Below are 27,194 nucleotides of genomic sequence, written 5' to 3'. Positions count from 1 at the left end.
GATGAGATCCAGCAGCGCACCTCTCCTAGTCGGCTCTTCCACCATTTGTATCAGAAAGTTATTGTCAATGCACTGGAGGAACCTCCTAGACTGAGGCTGGCTGGCTGAGTAGTCCTTCCAGCAAACATCAGGGTAGTTAAAATCCCCCATAACAACCAGAGCCTGTGACTGTGAGGCCACGCTCAGCTGCCCGTAGAAGGCCTCATCAACATTCTCACTCTGATCTGGTGGCCTGTAATAGACTCCCACAACAGTATCACCCCTGCCAGCCTGCCCCTTAATTCTCACCCACAGACTCTCAACTTGCTCCTCAACTGCACCTGGACAGTACTCTATACATTGTACTTGCTCTCTCACATAAAGAGCAACTCCACCACCATGCTTGGCTGGCCTGTCTTTCCTGAGAAGGACATAGCCATCCATGACCACATTCCAGTCATGTGAGCTGTCCCACCATGTCTCTGTTAATGCCACTCCTTCATAAGCAGAGAAATACTGGTGGTGGTTAATCTGTATGTGAGTGGATGCTTTGATGTAACCTTTGTGTGCTAACTGTAGCATGTGTAGTTTTCAAGATACAGTGACCATGAGATCTTGGTCAAAACCCTATATTTTTTGTCTCTGGGAAGAAATTATGGCATCAGTGCAATCGTTTGTATATGTTCTGATGTTAGCTGTGAAGGTGCTTAACACTTACAGACACATTTGATTTTTCATGTGGTCTTGTGGTTTTATTTCTTTTAGAGGAAATCAAGGCTTGATACTGCAGCTTGGTAGCTGCAAAACTTGTTTGATGATAATATGTAAGTCTGCCCTTCATGAAGACTTTTTTGCACCCAAACATATGCCTGTGGCTTCGTGGGGGAGTGATTTTAGGGTTCTGCTTGCTGCAGAACAACGTTTAGATTTCTTAAAGAGAAGCGTGACTTAAAAGAATTTGATGGCAGGTTCACTCTATTATTTACTGTATGGGGGAAATATGCCAAGCTGAATGCTGCTTACCTTCTCTCCAGATGCCTGTACCCGCTCACGAAGCAAACTTTCAGGCGTCTTCCCTCCCTGATAACTGTTCGCTCTAGGGGGCTGTGTCTTGGAGCTCCGGAGACAAACTTTCAGGTGAGGCCGTATCCGTTGCGGTGCAAACTGTCAGGATTCCTCTTTCCCTGGTAACCGTTTGCTCCGGAGTCTGTATTTTAGAACTCCAGCAGCAAACTTTCAGGTGAGGCCTTATGACCATATGCAGAGCAGACTTTCAGGAAACAAGATTCTCATAAAATAAAAAATTTAACGGAGTAGAATAGCAGAAGGGCTGGATCAAGCTCGGTACCTGCGCAGAGGTCCACCTGAGCATAGAAAACTACAAACTTTTTTATCTTTACAGATCATTCACACCAAGATCCAGTCCAATAGCAAAATTTTACCACCAGGTCCTTTGCTCCCCATTGGATCCTTTTTCCCTGACTCCATGTGGGCCTCTGTTTTGTTCAGTTGTAGACATTATTTTTGGTCCATATCCTTGAAGGTGCCATTTTGTCTGGATAAATCCTTTCTTCTCAGTGAAGTGCCAAATAGGCCTCACTTCGCAGATGTCTGTGATGGCTCTGTGTCAGCCTTGGATTGTTGTTTTCCCAGTCAGTTCCATTTTTCCCAGCAAAATGCAAGCTAGGCTTTATCTTGCAGGCGTTTAGTGTAGTCTGCAGTTGCTTTTGGCAAATATGAGCTTAAAATTTTAGCAAATCTAGTCTACTAAGTAACATGAATCAAAGAGTATATTAAAAATCATACAACCTTATATCTCTAAATAATCCATTACCTTTGGTGTGCGTCTACTTAAGCTAAATGACTGGTATTGAACTTGAATTTGGCTCATCCACTGACCTGTGAGTAGTGAAACCATTGCCATACAGCTCACTTATTTAGCAGGGAGAGCTCAAAGTGGGCTCATCCAGGCTGTCGTATTTATAGAATGAAGTGATTGACACATAGTCAAATTGCATACAGTAGGAAAAGTCTGCACGAGACTCCCTGCGCCCACAAACCACCAGCGTTCAGTGTGCAGTTCTGCTTCCCTGTGGGTCTCCTGGAAGGAGTTTTTGGCCTGACTAGGGTTCAGGCCCTTCCCTCCTCTGGAGCCTGGACCAAACTGCTGCTGGTTTGGCTGGGGAGGTGTCGAGTGCACTCACCACAGTGGCACATGTTCATGTCTTTCACCAATATGTTCTGTGAGTGTTAGTTTGTGGCTTCCTGGCTCAGGACTGGCTTACGCTCGGTTCTTGCGCTACTCTTTACTGTTGCTGGTTAGAAACTATTTTGAGTAAAGCAGAGGCCGTCTGCTCAGTGGTTTTATCTGTATAAATTAGTTTCTGAAATGCTGCGTAGGTAAGTCCTTAATTTTGTGTCAAGTGACTGAGATCTCACTCTTTGGGGGTTGTTTATTTTGGTTTGGTGTTGTGTGTGTGGTTGTTTGTTTTGTTTGGTTTTGGTTGTTGTTGTTTTAAATTCCATGCTGCTTGAGCTTCTGTGCAAGTTACTATAATAGCAGAGGTGTTACAACTTTTGATTCTTATTGAACCTCCTACTGTACAACACCCTACTAAAGGATGCTTTCTATATGGTGTTACGGGAGAAGGAAATTTGACTTGGAAAGCCAAGTGTTGCTTTAACTACAAAACAGAGCAAAATTTGTATTTGCTGATGGATCTGAGAATAATTAGAGCTGCAGAAGTCCTGACACCTGTATATGTGCATGTAAGTTGCGTATAATGGATTTGAAGATGTAAGTATAAAAGTCTTAATTTTTGAGAGAGTTTGTTCTATTAGAAGGGTTTAGATCTTCAGTAGGCAAGCTTAAATTGATGGCTAATAAATAAAAATAAAAAGGAATATGCTTGACAAAGAAACATCAACTGAAACTATAATGGAAGACTGAACTGGGAACGGAAGAATACTGTTCTGTTATGATCCACTCTCCGAAAAGCTTGACTTGGTGTATGGGTGCTAATTAAGTAAGGTAGCTCTTTGTAGTGAGTCTTTGCTTCAGTGAGAAAATCATTGCTTATATTTGCCATCTGATTAGACAGAAATATTTTTAGGTGAGATTTCTTGAATGCATTAAAGGAAAGAAAATGCATACCCTTAGCATTAACTGGGATCTTAATATAGTAACAAGTATGCAGCACAGTGAGCAGTTGTTTTAATAACTTCTGATTGTTCTGCAGACTGTAAAAAAAGTTGCATGCTATCTTAACACCTTAAAGTACTAGACTTTGCAGGGAAAAATTATTGTCAGTTTCCTTTTGAAGGTTTGCTTAGGTGCTTCTTTCAGCTTTTAAAAGTGTGTATGAGGGTAAAGAAAATAAAAACCTCTGTGTAGTTCTGTTCCTTCTGCTATTGCCTAAGTATTTGCAGTTCAACGTATTAATCTTTTATGACTACTTTGATCACTGCTACCGCTGTACACCTTAGCTGATTAATTCAGGATATATGTTATCTTATGCAAATATCACTAGTGATGTTTTCTCACAATTCTCGCAGCTCTTATTTGAATAAGTGTGCTCCCACTTAAAATACTTTCATACTGCAAATGGATAAAATATAAGCTAAGCTTAAAAAAATTACACAGCAGGGTGTTCTGATGTCTGATGGTATCTGGAGTGCTGGTGTTTGGTTCAAACAGAATGGTCAAATCCTCAGTTTAAAGAAAAAAAATATGTAATTGTTTTGGGAGAGCTGTGTATAGAACACAGGAATTAAATGTGCAAGGGTCGCTTAATAGTTATCTGGAATGTGTTTTTTACTTGAATCTGTAATTAAACAGGGAGGAGCGGAATATTTGTAGCAGTAGTAGCAATCATTGTGGTTATTTGATTCCTGGAGCTGAGTACTCCTTTGTGCTGCAGATGAGAACCTCTCTCTGGTTCCAGAACATGCTGTACTGCTGCTTACGAAAAAGTGAAAAATCAACAAGGCTTGATCTTTTAGATCAGACACATTGATGTAGTTGCTAAATTTGAATACATCAACTTTACACTGCAGTTACGTGTATGAAATTTGAGTGCTGGTAATTACAGTATATTTTAGTATGCCCTTTGTTATCTCTATGCTTTCTTTGGTTATTTCTCATTATTGGTTTATATTTTTTTTTTTTTTTTTTTAACCTCCATGTTTTGGAATATATAATGTAAATTTCAGCCCTACTTTAGACTTTGCATGGAAAGATGAGCTGATTCCAGCTCAGATTATTCAGTAACACAGAACCGAGACTGTTCTGAAGTCTCAGTACCTCTGAAAAATGCTCATGGTGGGAATCGTGTGTGTTAATGTATGACGGCTGAATCTGTTGATGGTAGTCAGCGTTGAGGCGAGAAGAGAAAGCGTACCCATATGCACAGAAATTGTGCGTTTTTAAAAATGTGTATGAAGAGTGTTCAGAATTAGAAGGGAGGTTGGTTTTATTTCATATATGGTACAGAGTGGGCATTTTCTTGCGTTGTGGCGTACAGCTCTGCATACGTTAGGAAAAGAATACATTTTCATTCAGTTTACTGATGGCCTGTGTTTGTTCTTGGCTTTTTATCCTCCCAGCCTGTCTCAAACAAATATTGGCATAAGCAAACAGGAAAAGTGTCAGAAATATTTTAGCTGTTGTGCATGTCCAGGGTTGTTTTTTAATGCTTTTAATAAATAGGGTGGAAGACCTCTTGCAATTCAATCAAGTGTTAAATAGACTTTATTTTATAGTAGAAAAATCTGGCCAGTTCCAATACATTAATTAAATCTGCAAAGCATGTTGTTTTAAGTAGACTTCAGCAACTGAATTGGGCAATCTATTTGGAAAGAAAAGTTAAATTACTTAAAATATGCTTGGATTGTACGTTTAAATGGCTGCTTCTGGACCCAGTGTAGTGTCTGCCAAATATTTAATTTTAGTTAGTGATAGCAATATTCCTTGTTCTGTGTTGAATTTTAAAATGTCATTTCTTTGCTAGGATGCCGGGGGAAGTCATCACAAAGTCTCTGTTTCTCCTGTTGTCCATGTCCGAGGGCTGTGTGAATCAGTTGTGGAAGCAGATCTTGTGGAAGCTCTTGAAAAGTTTGGAACCATATGGTATGTCAAACAGTATAAAGTCATATCTCTGGACAAGCTGAGAGCATTATTTAAAAGTCTCTTGGACCTCTTTAAATACATTATAATAGCCATTTGAAATCCAGAACTTAGTTAATAGAAAAGCATAAAGATTTTTCTAGCTGTGTGAAGATACCGTGTTTCTGTACATGACAAGTCTGGTCAAGCAGAGTTACACTGTCTACATGCCATGGTGTCTGCTGGCAGACTGCAGTAGCACAGCTAGTCCTGGTCTTAATATGAGCTGTAGCTAGACTGAATTGCAGAAAAACACAAGGGTGGTTGTCTTGATAAAAGTGAATATACCAAAAATAAGGATGGGCCACAGTGCAGGTGATGCTTTTTTGTATGGTTTCATGTGGGAGGAGTGCTCGTGATATGGCAGGACCTTCAGAATGAGGTGTTTATTCAGAGAAAGTCCCTTCAAATGTCGTACAGCCTGAAGAGTCCTCATTTGTAAACAAAATAGTAAAGGTGAATGGGTACAGCCAGCTTATTCTGAGGTTTGAGTGCTTCTTTCTGGAAACCAGCGTTTTTTTTCAAGGAAATGCATGTATTGAAGTCACATAGGGTTTTGTTAATAGTACAATAGTATTCTTCACTGCCTTAATATTCAAATAATTGAATTATACTTGTACCAGTATCTTAAATAAATAAAATGAAGTGCACATAAGCTTTTGTTTAGAAATACAAATAAGTACATTTTAGCCTCAGAGTTTTAGTTTTCAAAAACTTAATCAGCTGACAAAGCTTCTTGAATTTGTCTGTGTCTTAATTTGGTTAACTAGAATACTTAAGTCCTCTAAAGTAGTTTTGCGTCAGAATAGTATTTTAAATTTCTTAGCAACAGCAAAGATGTTTAGTGTAGCAATTTTGAATGTGTTTTATTATTTGCGTTTACTTTGATCCTTTACCTCATAAATGGCTTTAGCAAGTTTTTTTTAATATTGATTGTAGTTGTAGTAAGTTAGTAAATTATTAACTGTTTGTTGTATTGGTTGAATGTTTTTATGCATCAAACTTTTTCAGGAAAACATCTGCTTATTACTTACTTATCTTACAGCTGCATTTTTTTGTTTTGCTGCAAATGCTTTAGAAATGTGTTGACCAGGTTTGGGAAGCGTGAGTAGGGAGACCTACCTTCCTTTTTTGTCTTTGTTAGGAATTGCTTAGAAAAAATGTATCACATATGACAGTTATGGGACTTGGGAGTTTGAGTAAGCATGTTTCTCTCACCAGCTATGTCATGATGATGCCATTTAAGCGCCAGGCTCTGGTGGAGTTTGAAAACGTAGAAAGTGCAAAGAAATGTGTAACATTTGCAGCCGATGAACCTGTATACATTGCTGGACAGCAAGCCTTCTTCAACTACTCAACAAGTAAGAGGATTACTCGGCCAGGGAACACTGATGACCCATCGGGTGGAAATAAAGTTCTCCTGTTGTCAATTCAGAATCCTCTCTACCCAATTACAGTGGTATGTTTCTTCTTTTTTTCTTTAATATAATAATAAAAGACAAAGAACAGCAATCTCTGTTACATTATTTCCATTGTGCATTATTTGTTAAAATCATTAATTTCAGTCAGGAAATTAAATTCACTTACCAAAGCTTTACACCATCTTCACATAAGTAACATACATGTTCTGGAAAAAAAAAAGCTCTTTCAAGATGATTCAGTCTTGTTGTACAGATATTTTGCAGAATATTTGAAGACTTCAGTGGTCAGGATTTTGGAATGTTTAAGTTGCTGCATGCTTCTGAAGTATTTCCAAATGTGTTGCCACAGCATGAGGAATGTCATTTAGCTTTTAGACTCTGAGTAGTGCATGTTTAAATAGCAAGTAATTTTTCCAGTAGGAGAGGTTATTTTATTGCAGTTGTGCATTCTTAGGTATTTCCTTTGTGGAAAGTTGAAACCATCTGTTGATTATCAGCTCCAGTTTGATGGAATCTTCCTCACTTTTATTTGGGCTGATACATTTTTCTTTTCAGTATTGCTACTCATACCATATGTACAGTTGCGTGCTAATTTATTGCCATATATTTATGGCACACGTGCATTTTTTTTAATGGTATGGATATTTTTTGTTAGTATTTAAGAATGCATGTTTTCTCATGCATTGAATGCTTATATTTTTTTCAGAGAGATTTTCTAGTACACGTTGAATTGCACAGAAAGATTTCAGGAAAAAATTAAAAACTCTGCTTTAAGTAGACTTGTAATACTGCGGTACAAGCATAAGTTACTGGTTCTTAGGGAAGTACATGGGATAGTATGGACCAGTTGAAGTCTTTGGGTTGTGTGGAACCATGTAACTTAGTACAAGTATTAAGTTTTGTTTAATGTGCTGTATATTATGTTAGAAAATTGATTGAAACTTAGTATTCCTGAAATTACTTCAAGCAGTCAGTTCCATGTCATGCTTTTCCCTTCACTGTATTACGAATATCAGTAGGTTTTTGCCTGTTGCTTCAGTAGTGGATGATGAATTTTCTTTCTCCTGTCAGTTTTCTTTATAGAAAAGCATGGCAAGGTATGAGTTGCTTTTTCATCAGTGTTTAAGAATGAACCTGCTTTGAGCTGTGTGAACAAATTCACTAAGTTAAAAAATTCTTTGCATGTGACTATAACACAAATTTTGGAAACTATGTTTAATTCCTGCATTTTAATTTTGGCGTGCATAAGCATCTGAATTGAATGTAGAGGCTTGAGGAAACTTAGTAGCAGAAGCATTGTTCTGGGAGAGGAACGTTTCATGGAAATTCAGATGATGAAGCCTCTAGCACAGTAGCTCCTTTTTTAAAACAAACACCCCACCACCACCCCCCTCTTCCTTCCTGCTGCCCCCAGCTGTTTGTTTAGTGTATATCAATGAGCATTAGAAGCAGACAGATTTCCAAAATTACTTGGGAGCATCAGAGCTCATTGAAGATAGTGTAGACTAGTAGAGCCATAGCAACTGGGAAGACCAGTTGTACCCATAACAGGTAGAAATGTGATGAGAAAAATAAAAATTTTGCACTTCCCCGACAGGTTAAAGAAACAGTTAACTTAAGAATGTCTCAGGCAAAGTCTGCATATTAAAAACAACACAAAAAACCTGACACCACCTCTTCAACGTTTTTCCTTAAATTTGAACTAGAGATAGACAAAATAGATGAAAAATTGCAACCAGTTTTAAGTGGCAAGTCTGAATAACTGCAATGAACTGTTCCATAGTTCTTAAGAACTTCAAAACAGGATATATTTTTTTCAGATAAATTGATCTGCTTAAGGGCATCTTGTGGATGAAGCTAAGTTGTTCTACAATTTTGCTACAGTTTATTTCCTCCACTGCAATTGTGACCTGCTTCTTTCCTAGCAGATTTTTTTTCAGAAGGGTGTGACAGTAAAGGGCAAGAAGGGGAAGTTGACTGTATTTAATTCCTAATTGCTTTCCACCCCTTTGTATTGGGGGGGGTTGGTGTTTTGAAAAAATTTTGCCTAAGGTATCATATATAGGTATTTGGAGTTTTGTTTCCCAGTTTCCTTATCTGTGGGCAGAACTTTATTAGGGGTTTGTTTGTAGGAACAGACAAATTTGTCTGTCCCGATAGAGCTTCTCAAAGTGACCACTGCTGCTGCAATCGTTACTGTCTGTTCAGCTATACCAACCTCTGCTGTTGCCTCTTAGGTCTCACCTTCTAAAGTTTAGAATCTAAACCTTCTGTATATGCATGAGGGGAGTGTGATATGCCTTGGCAATTGAAATGTTTTAAACTTAATTACCAACTTCTTCTGAGATTAGGTTGCTGCACCTCCTTTTTCATGATATTCTAGTGTGTATATAATGCTAGTGTTAATTTTTTATTCAAAATAGCCCACGTTACTGTATCTTGTGCATCACTTGACTGATTTGGTAGTCTAAAGTAGCTGAATTAAACAAAAAACAAGCTGCGTGTATGCCTGCTGGCTAATGACACTGATAGCATTTTGAGTAGAGCTTACATTTTGAAAGACAGGTTGGTTTTTTTGTGTGTATGTGGTTGGTTTGTTTGTTTGTTTTGTTTTAAATTAAGTGGCTGTGAAGAAATATTTTTAGAGACAAATTGTGAAAGAAAGTCATATGCCTGAAAATTTATGTCTTGTGGAACTGGAAAGTTTTCAGGATTCTTGTCTCCCAAACAAGAGGAGATGGAGGGCAGCTGTTTTTGAGTGTGCACAGAAATCATACCTATAACCGATCTCATAAATGTTATTTTTTTAGGGGTTCAGGCTGCTTGAATTATTTCTGAAAATGTCTGTCCATCTTCTGAAAAACTTAAGGTTGACAGTCTTCTCTGCTTGCTTCATTTAGTTATGCAAAACACCCACTGGAGTGTCTGGAGCAAGGCCTCTGAGCATGGACAATGTTTTTTTTGTTTGCTTGATTGGTTGTTTTCTGTTGGGTTTTTTGTTGTTGTTGTTGTTTGTTTTTTGGTGCTTTTTTGTGTGTTTTTGTTTTGTTGGGTTTTTGTTTGTTTGGGGTGTTTTGGTTTGTTTGGTCTTTTTGTTGTTGTGTTTGGGTGCTTTTTCTTGTTTTTTACTGATAATATGCCCGTATATTAAGGGTTGTGGTACTTCATGTAAGCCAGGAGTTACACCACTGCAGCTGTAGCCAACATTAAGACATCCTCTTTTTTTGGTTTCTTGTTGTAAGAGGGGGGTATGTGGGCTTGTGTTTGTTTTGTTTTTAGAAATCCAGCATGCCCCTCACCCCTTTGCTATTCTGCAGAACATAATAATAAATTTCATTTCCCCTCTCGTCCCCTCAATAAACCTGAGGATGTTCACAAAGATCTTGGAATGAGCATTTTGGATGTATTTGCTTTAGATATAAAGAAAGGAAGGGAAATAAATTGTGGTAGAGTGCTTCGCTGAGATGTCAGTTCCTTTGCCTGCTAGGGTTACCTTTCAGCTGTTTGAACATGATCTAACACGTGAATTGTTTCAAGAAATCACAGTGCCTGTTTCTTTAGGTTCTCAAGCCTGAGTCTTGAGAATTCCAAGTATGGGTGTATAATCACTCTAAAATAAACTCTTTTTTCTTGGCCAGATTCATGCTGGAGACTAATTTCTGGTACCATGATGTTTGAATTGTTGTGTGTAATGGACTGTTGTTTGAGATACCCCCCAGCACCACATCATTAGCCTGGCCTGATGTGCAGTAAGGCGAACTTTTCTTACTGTTTGGTTCCCCTGCAGCACTGGAAGTGGTCCTGGATTTTATTGGTTCCTTGTAATATAGACTAATGCTGGTGAAAGCAGAGCATTAACAATGAGTTTGCATGAATCCAATGTTCCCTGTCAGAAGGTTTCTCTGCCTTAAGTGGAAAAAGCACAGCAACCACTTGCAGTGTCTTCAATTTGGGTGAATATGATTGGAATTCTCCCTTTGATAAGCCACCTAAGCTTACATGGTGGACTACTCCAGGTTACTCTTCTGAAAATGAACATGAACAGTTAAAAAAACCCTTAGCTGCTAGAGTCTTATGAAATGAAATGTGCAGTGTTATTTTGTCTGTCTTTGCTTTGGTGAAACTACTGCAGCGCATGCTTAAAGGGAGGACAGCTTGAGACATGGATGCAATTTCTGGTTTTTAAAACAATTGAAGATACTAATGTTTGCATGAGTACTTAGAGAAGTTTTTTCCTGTTTTTCAGATTTGACTGCCTGTGCTATATTGATCCATAAAATTGCTAATCATGAATGTATAAATTTGATAGGGAAAATTATAAATGAAAAGTTAACAGGCCTTTTCTTTGCTCTTTGGCATTTAAATGCCAATGCAAAGAAATATTCTGTGGACCTAAGGTGTTTGAAATTTCATATCTGACTAAAAATATTTTTTTCTCCTTTAGGATGTATTGTATACTGTGTGCAACCCTGTTGGAAAAGTTCAGCGCATCGTTATATTCAAGAGAAATGGAATACAAGCTATGGTTGAATATCCTTTTTGAGTGATTTTTTTTTTTCTGTAGGTTCCTCAACGCAGATGAGATTCAACATGAGAATGTCAGAAAAATACCATGTAATTTTGAGACCAAATTATTTTTAGAATTCTACCTAAGACATAGTAATTTCTAACTTCTATATGTCTATAAGACAAAATAGCACTTACATATTTCATCTTTGTAGGAAAATGACATTGTCAACAATGGTCTTGATAACCATGTTCATAGGTGACCCTAAGGCTAATAATTTGCAGATGTCACAAATTTGACAGTGCATTATACACAAAAGTTTTGTGACTTCTGCCTGTGTTGACACTCAAGAAATGGGTAAGGGATTGCTGAGGTACAGTTTGACTTCTTCAGACTCTTCTAAAATAGTTCTAATATATACTGCTTGTCTTACTATTCTGACTTCGTTAAAGTGTGAGACCAACTTAGGCCTCCTTGACTTGTTTATCATGTGTTGACAAAAATCCCTGCTCTGTTATCCTACTGTTTACTATATTCATAGCTACTACATTCGTAGCATGGGGTGAGTGTTCAGAGTTGTTAATCTGTGACTGCGGTTTGCAAAGTCCAAAGTCTGATAAGATTACCCTTTACTTTATAAAGCTCTGATAGCCTTCTTTCTAGAGACTGATTACACTCAATTTCTGAGCAGTTATGTGGAGAAAATGATATCAAAATCTCAGAAATTCTTTTGTGATTTCCCCACTTTATTAACTTTATTAGTGGGTTACTTCTGTAACATTACTTAACCAGTGGCTGCATCAATGATTTGCCAGACAAAAAGAAATACTCTGACTTCCATAAAAGTTAGCTAATTTCTGTTTATCGATGTAGAAGACTTAAACTGTGTGTCCTAGTAGTAGATTGACTTACTGTGATAGTGTGTCAAGTTTGTGGTAAGTGGGGTTGTCTGGATCAGATGACTTGTACAGTTGGGGGTTACTCTGCATCTTGTGAAAGATTAGGGAAGTTGTGGGGAGGATCTTGCACATACTCTGGAACTACCACACGTCTGTCCTTTGAATTAAATCCTGCAATGTGCCTTTTATTAAAAACAAAAACAACCAGCAGTTGAAAGAAAACTTGCAAATGTGAGCAAAGTAATGCAGCAGCATAGGTGAACAGTTTGCCTGGAGGGGGGAGTGAGTTTCAAGACAAGTCTTGTATGAAAAGTTCAAAAATCTACTCAAATTTCAATGCTAATTGCAGTACCCATTACTTTTGCAGGTATGCTCCCGCAGTTCTAGCCAGTGCCAAGTAATTTCTTAGAGGTCTGGGAAGCTTAACTTCTCTCACTCTTAAATTCCACGGTGAACCTACATCACCCTGGAAGAAGGTGCAGGAATGTGGTAAAACACAAGCGATACGCTATTGATATAGAGTACTTCCAAAATGTCGCTTATTATATCAAATGTCATGATTATATTGAAGGATGGCGCAAAATGTCTGGTCTGCTGCAAGTTTCAGACTGACACTGTATGTTATTGAGTATGTATGAGATCATGGATTGCCCTGTGCCAAGGCTCAAATACATTTTTCTGCTAGTCACAGAACCAGTCTTGGAGCATGTAGAGGATAAGAAATAACCAATGTATTGGAGCCTGGCACGTGCATCTGCCTTGAGCAGTGGATTGAAAGCAATCTGCTTGTTGTATTTTTTGATGCAACATGATTATTTGTTCATTCAAAATATCTCTTGGTTCTGTGATTTTATTTGGCTAACAGACTCTTTCTTAGTTCTTTTCACTGTAAATTAACTACTGAGTTCATGTTCTCCCTCCCCACAAGTTTCAAGCTAACGCTAGCTGTGAGAAGGGATGCACTGTCTTAAGTCACACCTTCTCGTCCCCAAGCTCTGATGCAGCTTGAACTTTCCCTTGAAACTTTCTCTTCAAATATTCTCTAGGCTTGCTGGTAACTTTCTATGTCCTCTGATGAAAATTACTAAATCCACCAGGATATGCCCTTCCAAATGGCATAGGCTCAGAGCATAAACAAAGCTTGCATCTATATAATCCACACTGAAGAATTTACTGATGTATGAATGGTCTCGTGATGTGCTGCATACATCTCAAAAACAGATGCTTAACAGAAGTTTAACCCATATATAATTGTTGGTAATTTTATATTCATGTCTGTGTAGACTTCTTGTAAGGTACAAAATACTGAAATATCTGCAGGCTATAAAAATAAAGCCATATCAGAAGAAAGGGATGTGAATGAGGCACCTGGGGAAAAAAAATCCTTAACGTGATGTGCATGTTTGAATCAGTGTTTTGTGCCCAGAAGGCAAAGGCTGCACTCAATGGAGCAGATATCTATGCAGGATGCTGTACACTAAAAATTGAATATGCAAGGGTAATGCTTGGACCTTCTCTTTTAATTTTACTAGAAAAATATATATAATCAAGACTTAACCTTTTTCACTTTTACTTTATTTGAACAGCCGACTCGACTTAATGTCATTAGAAACGACAACGATAGTTGGGACTACACTAAACCATATCTGGGCCGACGAGGTAGGTTTTCCTATGTTATTGCTGTAGATGTTTGCCTACACTAATGCCAATCCTTTATAGATGGTCAGGCTGTATGGCAGTAGTCATGTCAAAGCAAGCCAGCGCTGCTGGAGGCTGTGCTCACACCAGGACATTAACCCTGAGCCCTAGTGCCCCCTACAGCCGTGTGCTGAGCCTCTGAGCTCAACAAGGAGCCCACACCTGCAAGCACCTTCGCAGTTCTCAAGGACTTGCATTTCTCCAAGCAGCTCTCTCTCTTTGGAGGAGAGGAAACCTGGTACAGACTATTCCTTACAAACTACAAACTTGCACACTGCTTCTCCTTCGGACTCTTTTTTTCCCCTATGTTGGACAAGGCATTAAGAAGGATAGAGGACTTCAGCAGGCTGACTCTACACTTCATCATGCACCACATCGGCATCAGCCAAAAAAAAACCAAACCCAAAACAAAAAAAAACCAAAACAAAACAAACCAACAGAAAAAAAAAAAAAACCAAACTGAAAAAACTCAGACTTGCAATTCACCTTGTCTGCATACTGCATGCACCACCACCACAAGTTTTTAAAGGAGGACACGTTCAGTACTTCAGATTTGTGTGAAATGAATCACGTGATAGACTGTACCCATTCTGTTCAAGTTTGTATGTATACTGGTCTTATTTCCCTTAAAATTACAACTGAAAAATTGAGAACGTCCAAAATTAAGAGCCTCTCTTGTTGATACCATTGATGTTGTAATCTTTTTATTACTACCTGTATGTGAGAGTTGGATTCAGTCTTAACAGTGTAAATATTGTCTAGTAGTAGGGAAATTTAATCCTTATCTTTAGATAGTTGAAACTGAGCAGTGCAATATCAGATAGGTCCCCTCAGTTATATTTGACTATTAAAATAGGGAGATTCATAATTGCTACAGGCATACTGTCTCTTAAGTACTCAGATGTAAAAATAACCAGAGTTTAACTCAAGTGAGTTGAAACTATGACTACATATGTAAAGACAAACTGCTGTGTAGCTTAACTCCTGTAAAGTGTTTATTTAAAAAAAAATTGTAATTATTGAGTGCAGTGTTCAGTAATTTATGTACAATAATGTATGCAATGTTAAGTTAGAGAAGTGAAGACAATGTGTCCAAGATAGAGTATCTACTTATCAAAGACTATATGAGAACCAGGAATTTGACCGTCTCAGATATGCACTTTCAAAGTAATTCTGTAGAGACCCTGGGCTTGTAAAAACTGTTGTACAACTGAAAACTTAGGGCTTGAATTTTCAAAATCAAGTTCTTGTAAAAAGTTAACAAGGGAGCTACAGTATTGGTTGCTGCTTGCAGATTGTGACTTTGTATTGGGATTCAATTTTTTTTCTCAAATTCCTCAGTTAAAAAAAAAAAAGATTTTGAAGAAACTCAAGGGCAAGAAAAAAATCTGAAAGTTTGAATTTGAAAAATGTGAAGGATTAATTTGATCCTCATATCTTTTGATCATTGCAGTGTTTGGTGGCTGACTTGTAACATTGTGCATCTAATTACATGATGTAATTGGTCTGCAGATATGACTGTATGTATGAACTAAATGTTCCTCAAGCTAGAGAAAACAGTGGAAAATGAAAAACTTAGGATAGGTACAGCTTGCTCTTTCTCAAGAACTCTCATTCTACTCTTTCGTTTTCCTTTTGTTACATTGACAGCTGGTCTCTATTTTCTATACATCACTCTACTACACATGAGAAGAAAATAATTAGCCTTGTGTTATAGATATATATATGTTATATAGTATACAGGACAATTTTTCGTTTACTGTGGCCCACATCTACTTACCTAGCAAATGGGAATATAAATTCTTGAATGAACACGGAAATGTACTTGAGAAAGTAGGCATCTAGAGCAATTTTGCCCATAAAGTAATCCAGGATTTTTCTTTTTTTGAGAGAGAGAGTTTTCATACTTGTGTTTCAGCTTACTCTTGCAGCAGCGTTGTTTGCCTTTTGAACTTACTGTGACCTGAACAGTAGGGGTGTGACTGCAGCAAACAAGATCTTAACCCAAAGGAATTTAATTTTCAGGACAGGCATACTAATACATGCTTTCAGAATTTCCTTCACCCTTTCCCCCTCAAATCTTAAGAAGGAAATTCATTTTGCTAATGATTTTTTTTTTCAAATAACTGTTTTTAGTTTTTTATGGTAACAAATTATAGACTTCCCCATAGTATTTCTCCATTTAAATATGTTTCCTAGCAAGCGTCTGCTGCTATGAACCCATATTGCATTAGATTGAAATGAAAAAAAAAATCCACCTGACTTAGTATTCTACATGCTTTCAGCCAGAAAGGTCAAACTGTAGTTTGGGGCATTTCCTTCGGTGGTAATAGCAGCATACACAGTGACTTAAGGACCTGATTTAAAAACAACACCAAAAACCCAACAAACTCCAAACTTAAACTAGATTATAAAGAACGTTTCCTTTCAGAATTATTTTTAACATAGATCAGTTCTCATGTTTCAATGCCTGTTTGCACAGGTATTTGTACTCCACAACTAAGGGGTTTTGTCCAAGTAAGGAACAAGTATGAGGCAAGGAGAGAGCAGTGGACTACACCATCACGAGGAGGAAACATTTGTCAAACTGTTCTCCCAGAATTCTTTATTTGAAGAATATAGTCCTTTACTATATTATTGTGTGCAGTTTCAAAGGGTTTAGCTTCACAGACTGGAATTATAATGTTGATTTTTCTGAAAGATGATTACTGCATACAGTTTAAATGCTCGAAATACTTCATATGACTGCCCATTTGCTTTCTAGAGCCAAGAAGCAGGGCTGTTAGCCTGAAAAGGCAATGGAAAAACAAAACTTGACAAAAATAATATTTCTCCTATATATTTGAAGGCATTCAGCACTACTGTCTCTTCAGGCTTTATTGCCAAAGTAAATGTCTGATTTGGAATCTGTCCTCAAAATCCTGAGCAGAAAGGGCACATGTGTTTTCATCTCCTACTGTTGTGTTGCGTAATGCTAATAGCTCCTGTTTTTCAGGGGAAATACCTCCAGCTGCATCAGGCTGGAGTTTCTGTTTTCAGCAGTCATACTTAAATTTACTGGAAACTTTTATAAACTGCTAAATGTCTTGCCCTGTCTTTTGAATGTGGTTGTTTTAATTGTAAGAAATCAATTGCTGCTTACCACAAACAAATTTGGAAGTTTAGATTTTCTTTGTCATGCAGCACAGATCTGATCAGACAATACAGCTTTGGCTGCGATGCGCTGCTTCCGTTCAGTAATGTAGACCCCTTGCTTAACTTTATAGCCTAGAAAACTGGGTTTTCTTAAAGGATTGACCGTTGATTAAGTGCATTATTCAGTGATGTTTTACTTCAATTGAACTGTTATGTGCTGCTGATAATGCAATAATGTACAATCCTTTCAGCACGCCCATAAATCAGTAGGTGTTCTGTAAATATATATGTACACATATGTAATGCTCTCTGTTTACTGATTATGAAACCATGTAATACAGGTTGTTGTTGGCTTATGCTGAAACTTCTTGAAAGAAGCCCACTTTGAAAATGTGTTGCTGTTGAAGCTAATATTATGATTCAGGTACTGTCTTTCAAAAGTACTGCATTTCAAATTTGTTTTAAGAGACACATAGGTAAATCCTGCTGTATGGTGTTATCTATACTAATGTGTGGTGTCTGTTTAGGAAAACTATTGGGTATTTCCATAAATCTTAAATGTCTGCATCTCCTCATTGGCCACTGCCCCGAATCAACTTAAGTGCAATTTGTCATATAGATGGCAGTCTTTTAATTTTGGTGTCCCAGGGCTACAGCTTGTGGTTTTAGAAGTATAATGAATGAGAAATCGTTTATAAAATTAACAAATACTCAAATTACTTTTTTAGCTTCTTAACTAGAAGCTTTGTGTCTTAACTGGAGAAATCAGGCGCATACTTGTCCATACTAAACTCTTTTCTTTCCCTTCCCACATGTTAGACAGAGGGAAGGGCCGCCAGAGGCAAGCTATTTTGGGAGAGCACCCATCATCTTTTAGACATGATGGTTATGGTAAGTAACATAGAATGACAGGTCATTACGATTTCTTTGTGTTACGTGGAATTGTAAATATTCAATCAATGCTTAACTGGGGACCCCTACGAGTAGTTCACATTGTGCTGTACGTGCAGTGCTATCAGTCCACATCTGAAAATGCTGGTGATTCACTGAAATCTGTCTCTGTTTGTTGCTGTACCTCTACCTTTCAGGGAGAGCACCCAGCCCTGCAAATGTATTCTGTGGAGGAATGTTCCCTTTCAGTTGCCATCATCCTAGCAGTGGGTGAAAAATGGTCTCTGTACTGGGAAAGCAGTTTTCTTCTAGAAAATGGCAGTATAGCTTGATCAATGGTTTGATGCAACACAGAGCTCTTTGATGTTCTTGCAGGCAAAGCTGTGAATTGTGGGCTTTGTGTTTCTTCTAATTTAGCTAATTCTGAAAAGCTATAGATATGTGACTGTGTAAGAATGTTGTTATAGATTACTGCTATAGAGTGCTGAGGTTGTTACTGGCACTGTCCATAAATGACCATCTGCTGTCGCTTCCATGTGTTGGACCAAGACCTCAGGGCTGAGAGACTGATGTCCCCAGTTAGATATGACTCTCTTAACTGTCAAATGGCAATGTGATTTGTCTGGCCTCTTTCTTTGCAAATGTATTGATGATATTTTAGGTTGACCTTTAACCTACTCTTTCCAAAGGTTCTTCACATCTTCAGAATTTCCAGGTTCCACCTTGTATTCGCTGATGTTCTTTTTTCATTCTTCTGATATACCTTGCTACCTTAAGTCACATGGCTGTCTCCTCCTATACCACTGCATCCCTCTCACTACTGTTTTTTGCTAGGGGAAAAAGGACAGAAGGTTCCTTTTATACTTGGTTTATGTGAATTTCTCCCCTCCTTGGTCTGTAATAGTGATGTTTTCTATGAACAGAAGTATTACATACTAGTAATGCCTCTTCATTTAAAAAAAAAAAAAAGTTTATTTCAATTAAACTTTCACTTTCCCTGTAATGGACAGCAGGACAGCTTCATCTTGCATTAATGCAGGATTTTAAGTATTCCTGTTTCTTCCAAGTGAGCCATTTGTAGAAAGGCAGCCTTCTGACTTAATCTTTTGTCTCTGTAGAAGAGCTGTGTCATCTCCTCTCCCAGCTAAAAGTTCACTTCTTTTGGTTTGTTTTCCATACTTTGTAATATTCTTTCTTGATGTCAAGTAGCTCTATAAGTAGACATGGCAAAATTACTGAAGGTTTATTTTAAGTATTTCTTCTGATACATTTGTGTTCAAATATTTTGTATGGTGCAGGCAAGATATTACTTTTAAGAAAACTGGTATTTTTGAAGGAATGTAACCTGTAATTCAAGCCATCAGTAAGATAATTACTGAAATAACTTTTTTCACTTGTGTATAAAAACAATACCATGAAACAGCTCCTTCCTTCTTGTCTGGTAATGTAAGAAGAGACTTGGAATATTAAAGGGAATAGAAAAGGTCTCTCTTTTATTTTTTTAAATTAGAGAAAGAATTAATGGAAACTGCTGTAACGTTTTTCTCTCCTCCTCCTTTAAAGACGTGTTGTGTATGTGGGCTTTAATGCATGATTAAGTAGTGAAACTTGTTTACAATATGAAAGCATCGTCTTTCATCTCCTTAGGGTCACATGGTCCTTTGTTGCCCTTGCCGAGCCGCTACCGAATGGGATCTCGGGACACTCCAGAACTTGTTGCTTATCCATTGCCCCAGGCATCCTCCTCTTACATGCATGGTGGAAATCCTTCTGGGTCAGTTGTCATGGTTAGTGGGTTGCATCAGCTAAAGATGAACTGTTCAAGGGTCTTCAACCTGTTCTGCTTGTACGGAAACATTGAAAAGGTAAGGCATAATTTATTAGAAACTTAGGAATTACTATAGCCATTTCAGTTGTTTCGGAAAAAGCCTGGCTGAGATGGTCTAAAAGTATTTCCTAACAACTTAAAAAACTCTTGGTTGGGAATGTTTGTTGCAATGTAATTTCTTCCCTTATCTATCTCAGGTAAAATTTATGAAGACTATACCAGGCACCGCACTGGTCGAAATGGGTGATGAGTATGCTGTGGAAAGAGCTGTCACGCATCTCAACAATGTCAAGTTATTTGGAAAGAGACTTAATGTCTGGTAAATATGTTTTATCAGATTAATAGTCTACTAGTGGGCAGATGGAATGAGGCTGCAAATGGTCAATATCCCACTGTTATCATTATTTGAGTTATTTCCAATTTGTAACTATTATTGGTTTATTACTAGTTAAGATTTTATTTATTCTTCTTTTGCTTATATTAATAAAGTATATGGGCAATACATTGGCTGTTCATAAATTGTATTCCATAATATGTCTTATCCATCCTTTCTACTTTTTTTTTTTTAAGGAAGGTGTCAAATCCAACCCATTATGTTCTCCTTCTGTTTCAAGTTTTTGTAGGGAAATGTCAGCTCTCTTCTGGTTAGATCAATAATCTGTGTGAAAAGTGTGCAAGTCTTAAATATTTAAGAAACTTTAACTATATGTATCCTTAAATCCCAGCGTTTCCAAGCAGCATTCAGTAGTTCCAAGCCAGATATTTGAACTGGAGGATGGCACAAGTAGTTACAAGGATTTCGCAATGAGTAAGAATAATCGCTTCACCAGTGCTGGCCAAGCATCTAAGAATATCATCCAACCGCCTTCTTGTGTGTTGCATTATTATAATGTTCCCCTGTGTGTAACTGAAGAAACTTTTGTAAAGGTAGGCAGTTGAAATGAATGTGACATGCTGTGCTTTGGGGCTCTATCCAAGCTTTACACTGTGCTATGTTTAAAAAGCAATAGCTGGGATAGTCACAGCATAGCGACTGGAAAGAGAACTGATTTAAAAAATGTTTGTAGCCTCTCTATACAGAAGCTGGTGTATTTTCACAATTCTGGCATTATTTTCTCCATTTCAAAAATATACATGAGAAACAAAGTCTTGGAAATAAAGTTGAGGAGCTTAATGTAGGTTTTTTTGGAGGAAGGGGAAAAGACTCTCACAGAGCCAAGTACAGGGACAGTTGACTACAATTCGCTTGCACAGTTGAGTGCTGAACAATGCTGAGCCTTTCAAGTGGAGGTAGTGGTAAAACTGGTGATAGTTCAGTGAGTTATATTTTTTTTTTTCCCAGGCTTTGTCTGAAAGTTAACTCTGGTTCATGAGTGGTGTGCTTGGATGTACAACTTCTGAGCCACTGTATTGAAGTGGCAATGTCAAAAAGAACTTGTTTTTATTTAAATGTGGTGTTCGAAGTAGTAGTGATATCAGTACTCTAACAATTTTTGCGCGTATAAAATTGTATTCATGGGAAAGCACAGATATAGGAGCCTTGTTTTGCGTACTATAGAATTGTAATCTAAAGAGTTACCAATCTAAACATATTTTTAAAATAATAATTTGCCATAAATTTTTGGACGCTATCTTAAAGGGTCAGAATTTCTTTTTTGTGTGTCTCTTCCAGGAACTTGGAATTTTTGCTAGTGTGTTTATGTGCATTTTTATTGGAGTTTTACCTCTTATTTTATTTTTGTGACAGTTATGTGAGGATCATGAAGTTCTCAGCTTTATTAAATACAAAGTGTTTGATCCAAAGCGTAAGTAAACTTTGACTTGTTTGGGGAGTTATTTGAATTCCAGCTTTGATAAGAACATGCACTGTCAGGAGACATTACTGATCACCTCCTTCCCTTTTTTATTTCTCATTTTGATAGCTTCTGCCAAAACACTGTCTGGTCTCTTGGAGTGGGAATGTAAGACAGATGCAGTGGAAGCTCTCACGGTACTTAATCACTACCAGATAAGAGTCCCAAGTAAGTCAGTTTTACTGCTCTAACTGCTATAATATTTTTTTTCTTATTTTCTTTAATGTTGATAATGTCTTTGTAAAAGATGAGGCTTCAGCATCTCAGTCTGCAGCTAAAAACTGTGTTCTTATTATGTTTATATATGCTATATATTATATATATATACACACATACTGTACCTTATATATTATAATATACAAATACTATATACATTACAGTATTTAATCTCTAGTTTAGCTTCCATTAGTTTTTATCTAAATGGCACTCATCTTAGTTTTTTGAGTCAACCTATAGAACTCAAAATGTGCTCTATAGCTAGGAAGTTATGGAAGGATGGAAAAAAATAATTGGTTTGGGGTAAAAGGAAGGCAGGAAGGAAAAACATTAAAATCTACTGTCATCAAAACCAATCCTAACAGATAGTGGCTTACTCAATCTTTTTTATATCTTTCACAATAATTGCATAGAAATCTGCAATATCCGGGCAGAAGATTCTTACTGCTCTGAATTAACTCCTTCTGTAGTGGGTTCTCTTTCAAATCAGAACTTGTGAGGCCAAGCTGAGTTTAGGTCCAAACTAGTAAGAATGGAGTGGGGAGTTCACCTGCTAAACAAGTACAAATGGGCCAGATCTGCACTGGACAATTAAGATAGTTTACTGGATTAAATGGAATTATTCTGGGTGTTCATAGATATAACTTTGAATCCAGCCCAGTGTCTAATATTATTTGAAACTACCTTCTCCAAACTATTATGAATTTGTCTCTCTGTCAAGCATTAATAGTTTAAATCTTTCCCATCCCTCCTCCCTTCCCCACTGCTTTTGCCCACTTTCTCAATAATGGACTGAGATTACTTCAGGGGCAGAATATTTTTAAGATATTGGTGACAACATAGTGTTCACTAATTTCATACTTACTTCAGTTTGTAAACGTGAAAACAGCAGAAGAACTTATGCTTTTCAACATGAAAAAGGCAAACCCTAATGTCTAGTCAAATATATGTATTGCAGGAAAAGATAGCAAGTTTTAACCAGCAGTCCTTGTTTAAAAATACTATAATAATATTGGCTGAGGTTGGCTGAACCTAGATGTATCTTCCATTACCTGAGAGGCAAACGTGTGCTGCCATCCGTGCGTCTTGGCAGCCTTTTCAAATAGCGGGGAGTGGTTTATGCTTTGCTTTCTGAAGGGTGTGCTGGACATCTTGCTGTTTTCTCAGTCAAACACTTGTAAATACTGTCCAGTGCCACTGTCTCTGATAGAAATGCTGCAGTCTTGATTTTCTTAAATATCTATGCCTTTTGTCTTTGAAATTGCCTGTTAAATACTACTTTTATAAATAGCTCAGCTAGGAAGTGGGGCAGCAAAAATGGTAAAGTATATAGCATGTAGTACATTTGGAATTCTATCTACATTCCCCTAGGACCAGATCCATCACTTTAGTTTTATGTCTGAAAAGTGCTGGTGGACTATCAATAACACTCCCAGGTCATCTTGTGTCTGTGGGCCACTGGTGGGGGGCAGGGGTAGCCAGAGAGTTGCAAACATTAAATCTACAGAACTGGTAAACTTGGCAGATGATGCAGGGGGATCTTGGTCAGCAGGAGAGGGATGCTCAGTAAAACACCCTGACTGTGTTACATCTTGTCTTCTGACAGATGGCTCCAACCCTTATACCTTGAAGCTTTGCTTCTCTACTTCATCCCATTTATAGAGAAGAGAACAGCATGTTAAGAGCTGCGTTCACCTTGATTTGCAAGTTTAAAAACTACATTTCGTTCACAAAGCTCTAAAGTGGTTGTTCTAATGTTGCCTTGTTTCAACTTAATTCTGGTATCTTGTTTTATAATAAATGGATGTTCCTTCATAAATACAAACCAGTTATTTTCTTTTTGCCTCTGAGAAGTACATGTTGTAAGCTTACTACAAAGTTTGTATTTCGTTAGTGCAGTATCTTCAAATGTCTAAAGAAACACCAGTAGTATAAACAAGATTGTTTTCTTCCAAAAATGACATATATTTGCATTTTCGATAATGTTAAAGATTAGCAAGTATTTTTCCATTTGTAGTCTTAATTGGCAGATAGAACTATTGCATCAGAATTTTAAATGTGGAACTTGTTTTTCAGTATGTTAAGTAGTGAAGTATGTTACAATACTAAAAAGCTTGTATTTATAAAATGCTTTAATCAGGTTGATATTGAACATAGCAATTTTTAGTAGTGTAGACTTATTGATTTATAGTTCAAAGTTAACATAGAAAATTATTAAGTATGTACACATGTATGGTGTGAATTCATACTTATTAAGGTGGTTTTGGGTTTTTTTTAAAAGACTATTTTCCATTTGCATTAGCATGATGCCATCTATAGCTAATCCCACCATAGAGGCCTTTTAAAAATTAAAATTGCAAGCCTGTATCAATGTGTTCATCCTCATTTTCCATAATTTAAACTTAAATTTTGGTGTTTAACATATCCTCTTGACTTTTTTTTTTTTGAAGTAGTGGTTTTGACATATTAAATGGTAGAAGTTGGATTTGTGAGAAGATTGATTGCAATAGAAACCAAGGTGGTAAAAATAGTTAAACCAAAAAGCAAGCCCCACCATACTCTCTCATACCTGGACAGTTAATTTGATATTTTCTTTTGTCCGATTTATCTTATACACCTGTTATGACCATGAAAGAATTTATAGGATGAATAGACTTGGCTAGCATCTCAAACCAAGGTAGTCTAGATGGAATTCAGACAATGTAACTAATTACATGACGTGAAATTAATGAGGTGAGAAATCTTTCACTTTGGGGAAGATGGTTTCATTTGTCCCAGTACTTTGAAATCTCTGTTCTCCTTTCTGGAGTTGTGTCTTACTTGGGCTAAACCCCCCAGAAATGGGAATCCAAGCAGACAAGTCTGGGAGCTGTTGTCCGAGGCTCCATGTTTGTTCCCCTTTTGGAATTTGCAGCAAAGTCTTTAGGGCTTCTTTTTAGTTCTGCTCTTAGTGATCAGAGATAAGTTATTTTATCAGATATTTTATGTCTTATCATACAAGCTCTTTGTTCTGTCTTTACGGATTTTATCCATATCCATCCTTTATGCAAAATTATTTGTGCAGTATGCTTGTCCTTGAGAGATTATGTTGCAGTACGTTTACAGGCTGTGGGCGTTGCACGTCTTTAAATACAGAGTGGATTTTCCCTATTCTTAATTTCAAGGCAAGCACACTTTATTATACAAGGGAAAACGTATCAGCTGTCCTTCAGGTTTTCTCATCAACAATGATTCATTTTTGTCCTGTCTGCCTCCATTTTGTTCATGCTTCAGGTAGTGAGTATTTCAGGTATTCAAATTTTGGCTTCTAAAATGTCTGAACTGGGAAGTGAAGGACAGCTGCTCTTCGACAGCTCTTTCTGCATGTAGGGTTTGGAATAATACCAGCTTCCTGTGTGGTAGGTGGCAAACTGACTTGCATTTTAGGGGCACTGCCCCTAAAAAATAGTATTCTCTTTCAGCCTCAGTGTTTTTCCCCCAGAAACTGCTTCCAGATAGCTTGAGTGTTGAAGGGTATGTGCCATATCTTGCTGCTTGCCAACAGAAATGCTGAGTACTAGTGAAATTTTCTGTGCTGCCTAGTGTTTTAATGGCAAAAGGTCTCTCACAGTCATTCATTCCTTGTCCATCAACTTGAATGTTCTGTGGAAACTTGTTTCAGTTTGGGATGTAGGATGAGTGACCCTTAAAGCCTTCAGGTTCAAAAAAAAAAAAAAAAAAGCACTTTAATGTTTCGTTGTCCTCAGTGGATCACAACATTCAGTGCCTAAGGTGTTCAGGTGAAAAGCATCTTTCCTGTGGCTGCTCAGATCAACCAGAGGACAGACTTGTTCCAGGTGTATCTGAGAGGACTTGAGGACTTGATACCAGCTGGAAGTCCCCAGATACAAAATGAGTAGCCTGTGCCACTTGGGGAAGAAGAGAGAGGAGACTGAAAAATTGTTTAAGCTTCTTTCTCCGTAAAATAATCACCTTATTCATGTAAAAGTTGAGAATGAGAGAGACTCCTTGTTGGTGTTTTTCTGTAAAAAGAAGATAAAGTCTTCTCTTGGGCCTACAAGGATGGATGCTTGTCCTTAGGGAGGAATGAGGTTGGTCTTCTTCCACAAATGAGGTTTGTGTTCACCTATAATCTTGCTCTTTAGAATAGAGCCCAAACAGTAGGGCAGGTACAGAGTTAGTTGCTCCAAGAGGAGTGAAGTTTATCATTTGACAGTGCTATTACCATACTTGCTAGATTTAAATTAAACCATTAAGGTCTCTCAGTGCAGTTTGTTCTGTCTCCTTTGCATAAGCCATACAAGCAAAATAGTGAACATTGCTATGCACATTCTCTGCTTGTAAGCAGCAATATCTTCATGTCTCTTCCACTTTGTGTGTTTTGTGTGGTGTTTTGTTTTGTTGTGGTGGGTTTGTGTGTGTGTGTGATTTTTTTGGTTTCTGGGGTTTTTTAAGTTTTGGTTTTTATTGATCCCTGTTCATTGGAGGTAAATTATATATTGAGGTGGGGATCTGTTCATCTTCTCTCATGATACTCTAATCCTTGTTTATATTTATTTTTCCTTACATGGAAGAAGTGGGAATAGTTGCTTTTTGACCTTCTATACCATTACAGCAAGATAGAGTGTATTGCTAGAGTGATTTAAAAGAAACCATTCAGAAAGTGTTTGGGTGTCCTGCTTTATGAAAGGAATGATACAACTTAATGTGGTGTCACTAAGTCTGTCTTTTAGTAAGGGATGATGTTTGGGGCAAGCTGGCTTGTAACCGGCTGAAACCCTCTTTGTTGTAATTAAATGCAACTTGCTCCTTTTCCTGCTGTGTGTTTTCTTGTGAACAGTGCTTGAACTTGTTTGAATATTATGATGGCTTAGCAGGAGATACTCAGTTTCTTCTGTTAAATAATGTGTCGAAGTCTGGGAACATGAACATGCTCACATTTGTTTTAAACATCTTTGGGGTTTTTTTGTGTCTTGTCCTCTTTTGAAAATACCTTGTATTCTCACGTTTGTAGCCATTCCAGGTTTTTAGGTCTGCCCAGTCTATTGGTTTATTCCCCTCTGACAATTACAGAGATGGTAATAATCTCAAAAATAATCTTGTTTGCATTGGCATGTCTTTGGCCAGAAATACTGTGCAAGAAGGCATGGGAAAATAAAACAGTAGTTATGGGCTCAGCTTCCTGCAGAGAGTTATGAAAGCACAAAATACCATTGTTCTGATTTTGATGGAGCTGTGCTGCAGTTAAGAGCCTCCCACCTTCACATATCTGGTTTGTAAAAGGGAACTTCAGAGTCGTGCTGTAAAACGTGTCTTGCAGTGGTTGCCTATATCAGTTTGCATGTTTGATGCTATGACCAAACAATGCTCTGGTGTGTTGTCATAGAAGAGCTGATAGTGCCCTCTGACGTGCTGTGAAATTCAAGAGTGAGTGGAGAATCCTGTCTAAGCAAGGGACTGGCAGTGCTGCAAGACCCCTGGAAGGAAGGCACTCGGGGGACAAGGGGCCAGTGCAGGTCACCAGACCTGCATTCCTCTCCCAGACTGTAGGGCTAACAAGGGTGAGAGGTGCACAGCTGGACGAAGTGGTCTGATACGTGGCA

At 37.7% G+C, this 27,194-nt stretch overlaps 1 protein-coding gene across 1 annotated transcript in view; it reads left to right on the top strand.

Annotated features, from left to right (window-relative positions):
• HNRNPLL (heterogeneous nuclear ribonucleoprotein L like) overlaps positions 1–26,403 on the top strand; it is a 34,240-nt gene extending 7,837 nt beyond the window's left edge. The window contains exons 2-13 of the mRNA XM_065632296.1: positions 4,989–5,107; positions 6,365–6,602; positions 11,009–11,094; positions 13,372–13,468; positions 13,557–13,629; positions 17,623–17,694; positions 19,342–19,559; positions 19,720–19,841; positions 20,248–20,449; positions 21,270–21,327; positions 21,445–21,543; positions 23,198–26,403. Coding sequence (XP_065488368.1) covers positions 4,989–5,107; positions 6,365–6,602; positions 11,009–11,094; positions 13,372–13,468; positions 13,557–13,629; positions 17,623–17,694; positions 19,342–19,559; positions 19,720–19,841; positions 20,248–20,449; positions 21,270–21,327; positions 21,445–21,543; positions 23,198–23,253 — 1,440 coding nt within the window. The 3' untranslated portion in view covers positions 23,254–26,403. The remainder of the gene's footprint in view (positions 1–4,988; positions 5,108–6,364; positions 6,603–11,008; positions 11,095–13,371; positions 13,469–13,556; positions 13,630–17,622; positions 17,695–19,341; positions 19,560–19,719; positions 19,842–20,247; positions 20,450–21,269; positions 21,328–21,444; positions 21,544–23,197) is intronic.
• The last annotated feature ends 791 nt before the right edge of the window (positions 26,404–27,194 follow it).

This window comes from Caloenas nicobarica, chromosome 3 (assembly GCF_036013445.1).
Source record: "Caloenas nicobarica isolate bCalNic1 chromosome 3, bCalNic1.hap1, whole genome shotgun sequence".
Taxonomy (NCBI): Eukaryota; Metazoa; Chordata; class Aves; order Columbiformes; family Columbidae; genus Caloenas; species Caloenas nicobarica.
Note: the sequence above shows the minus strand (reverse complement) of the source record. Positions and strands in the feature narration are given on the sequence as shown.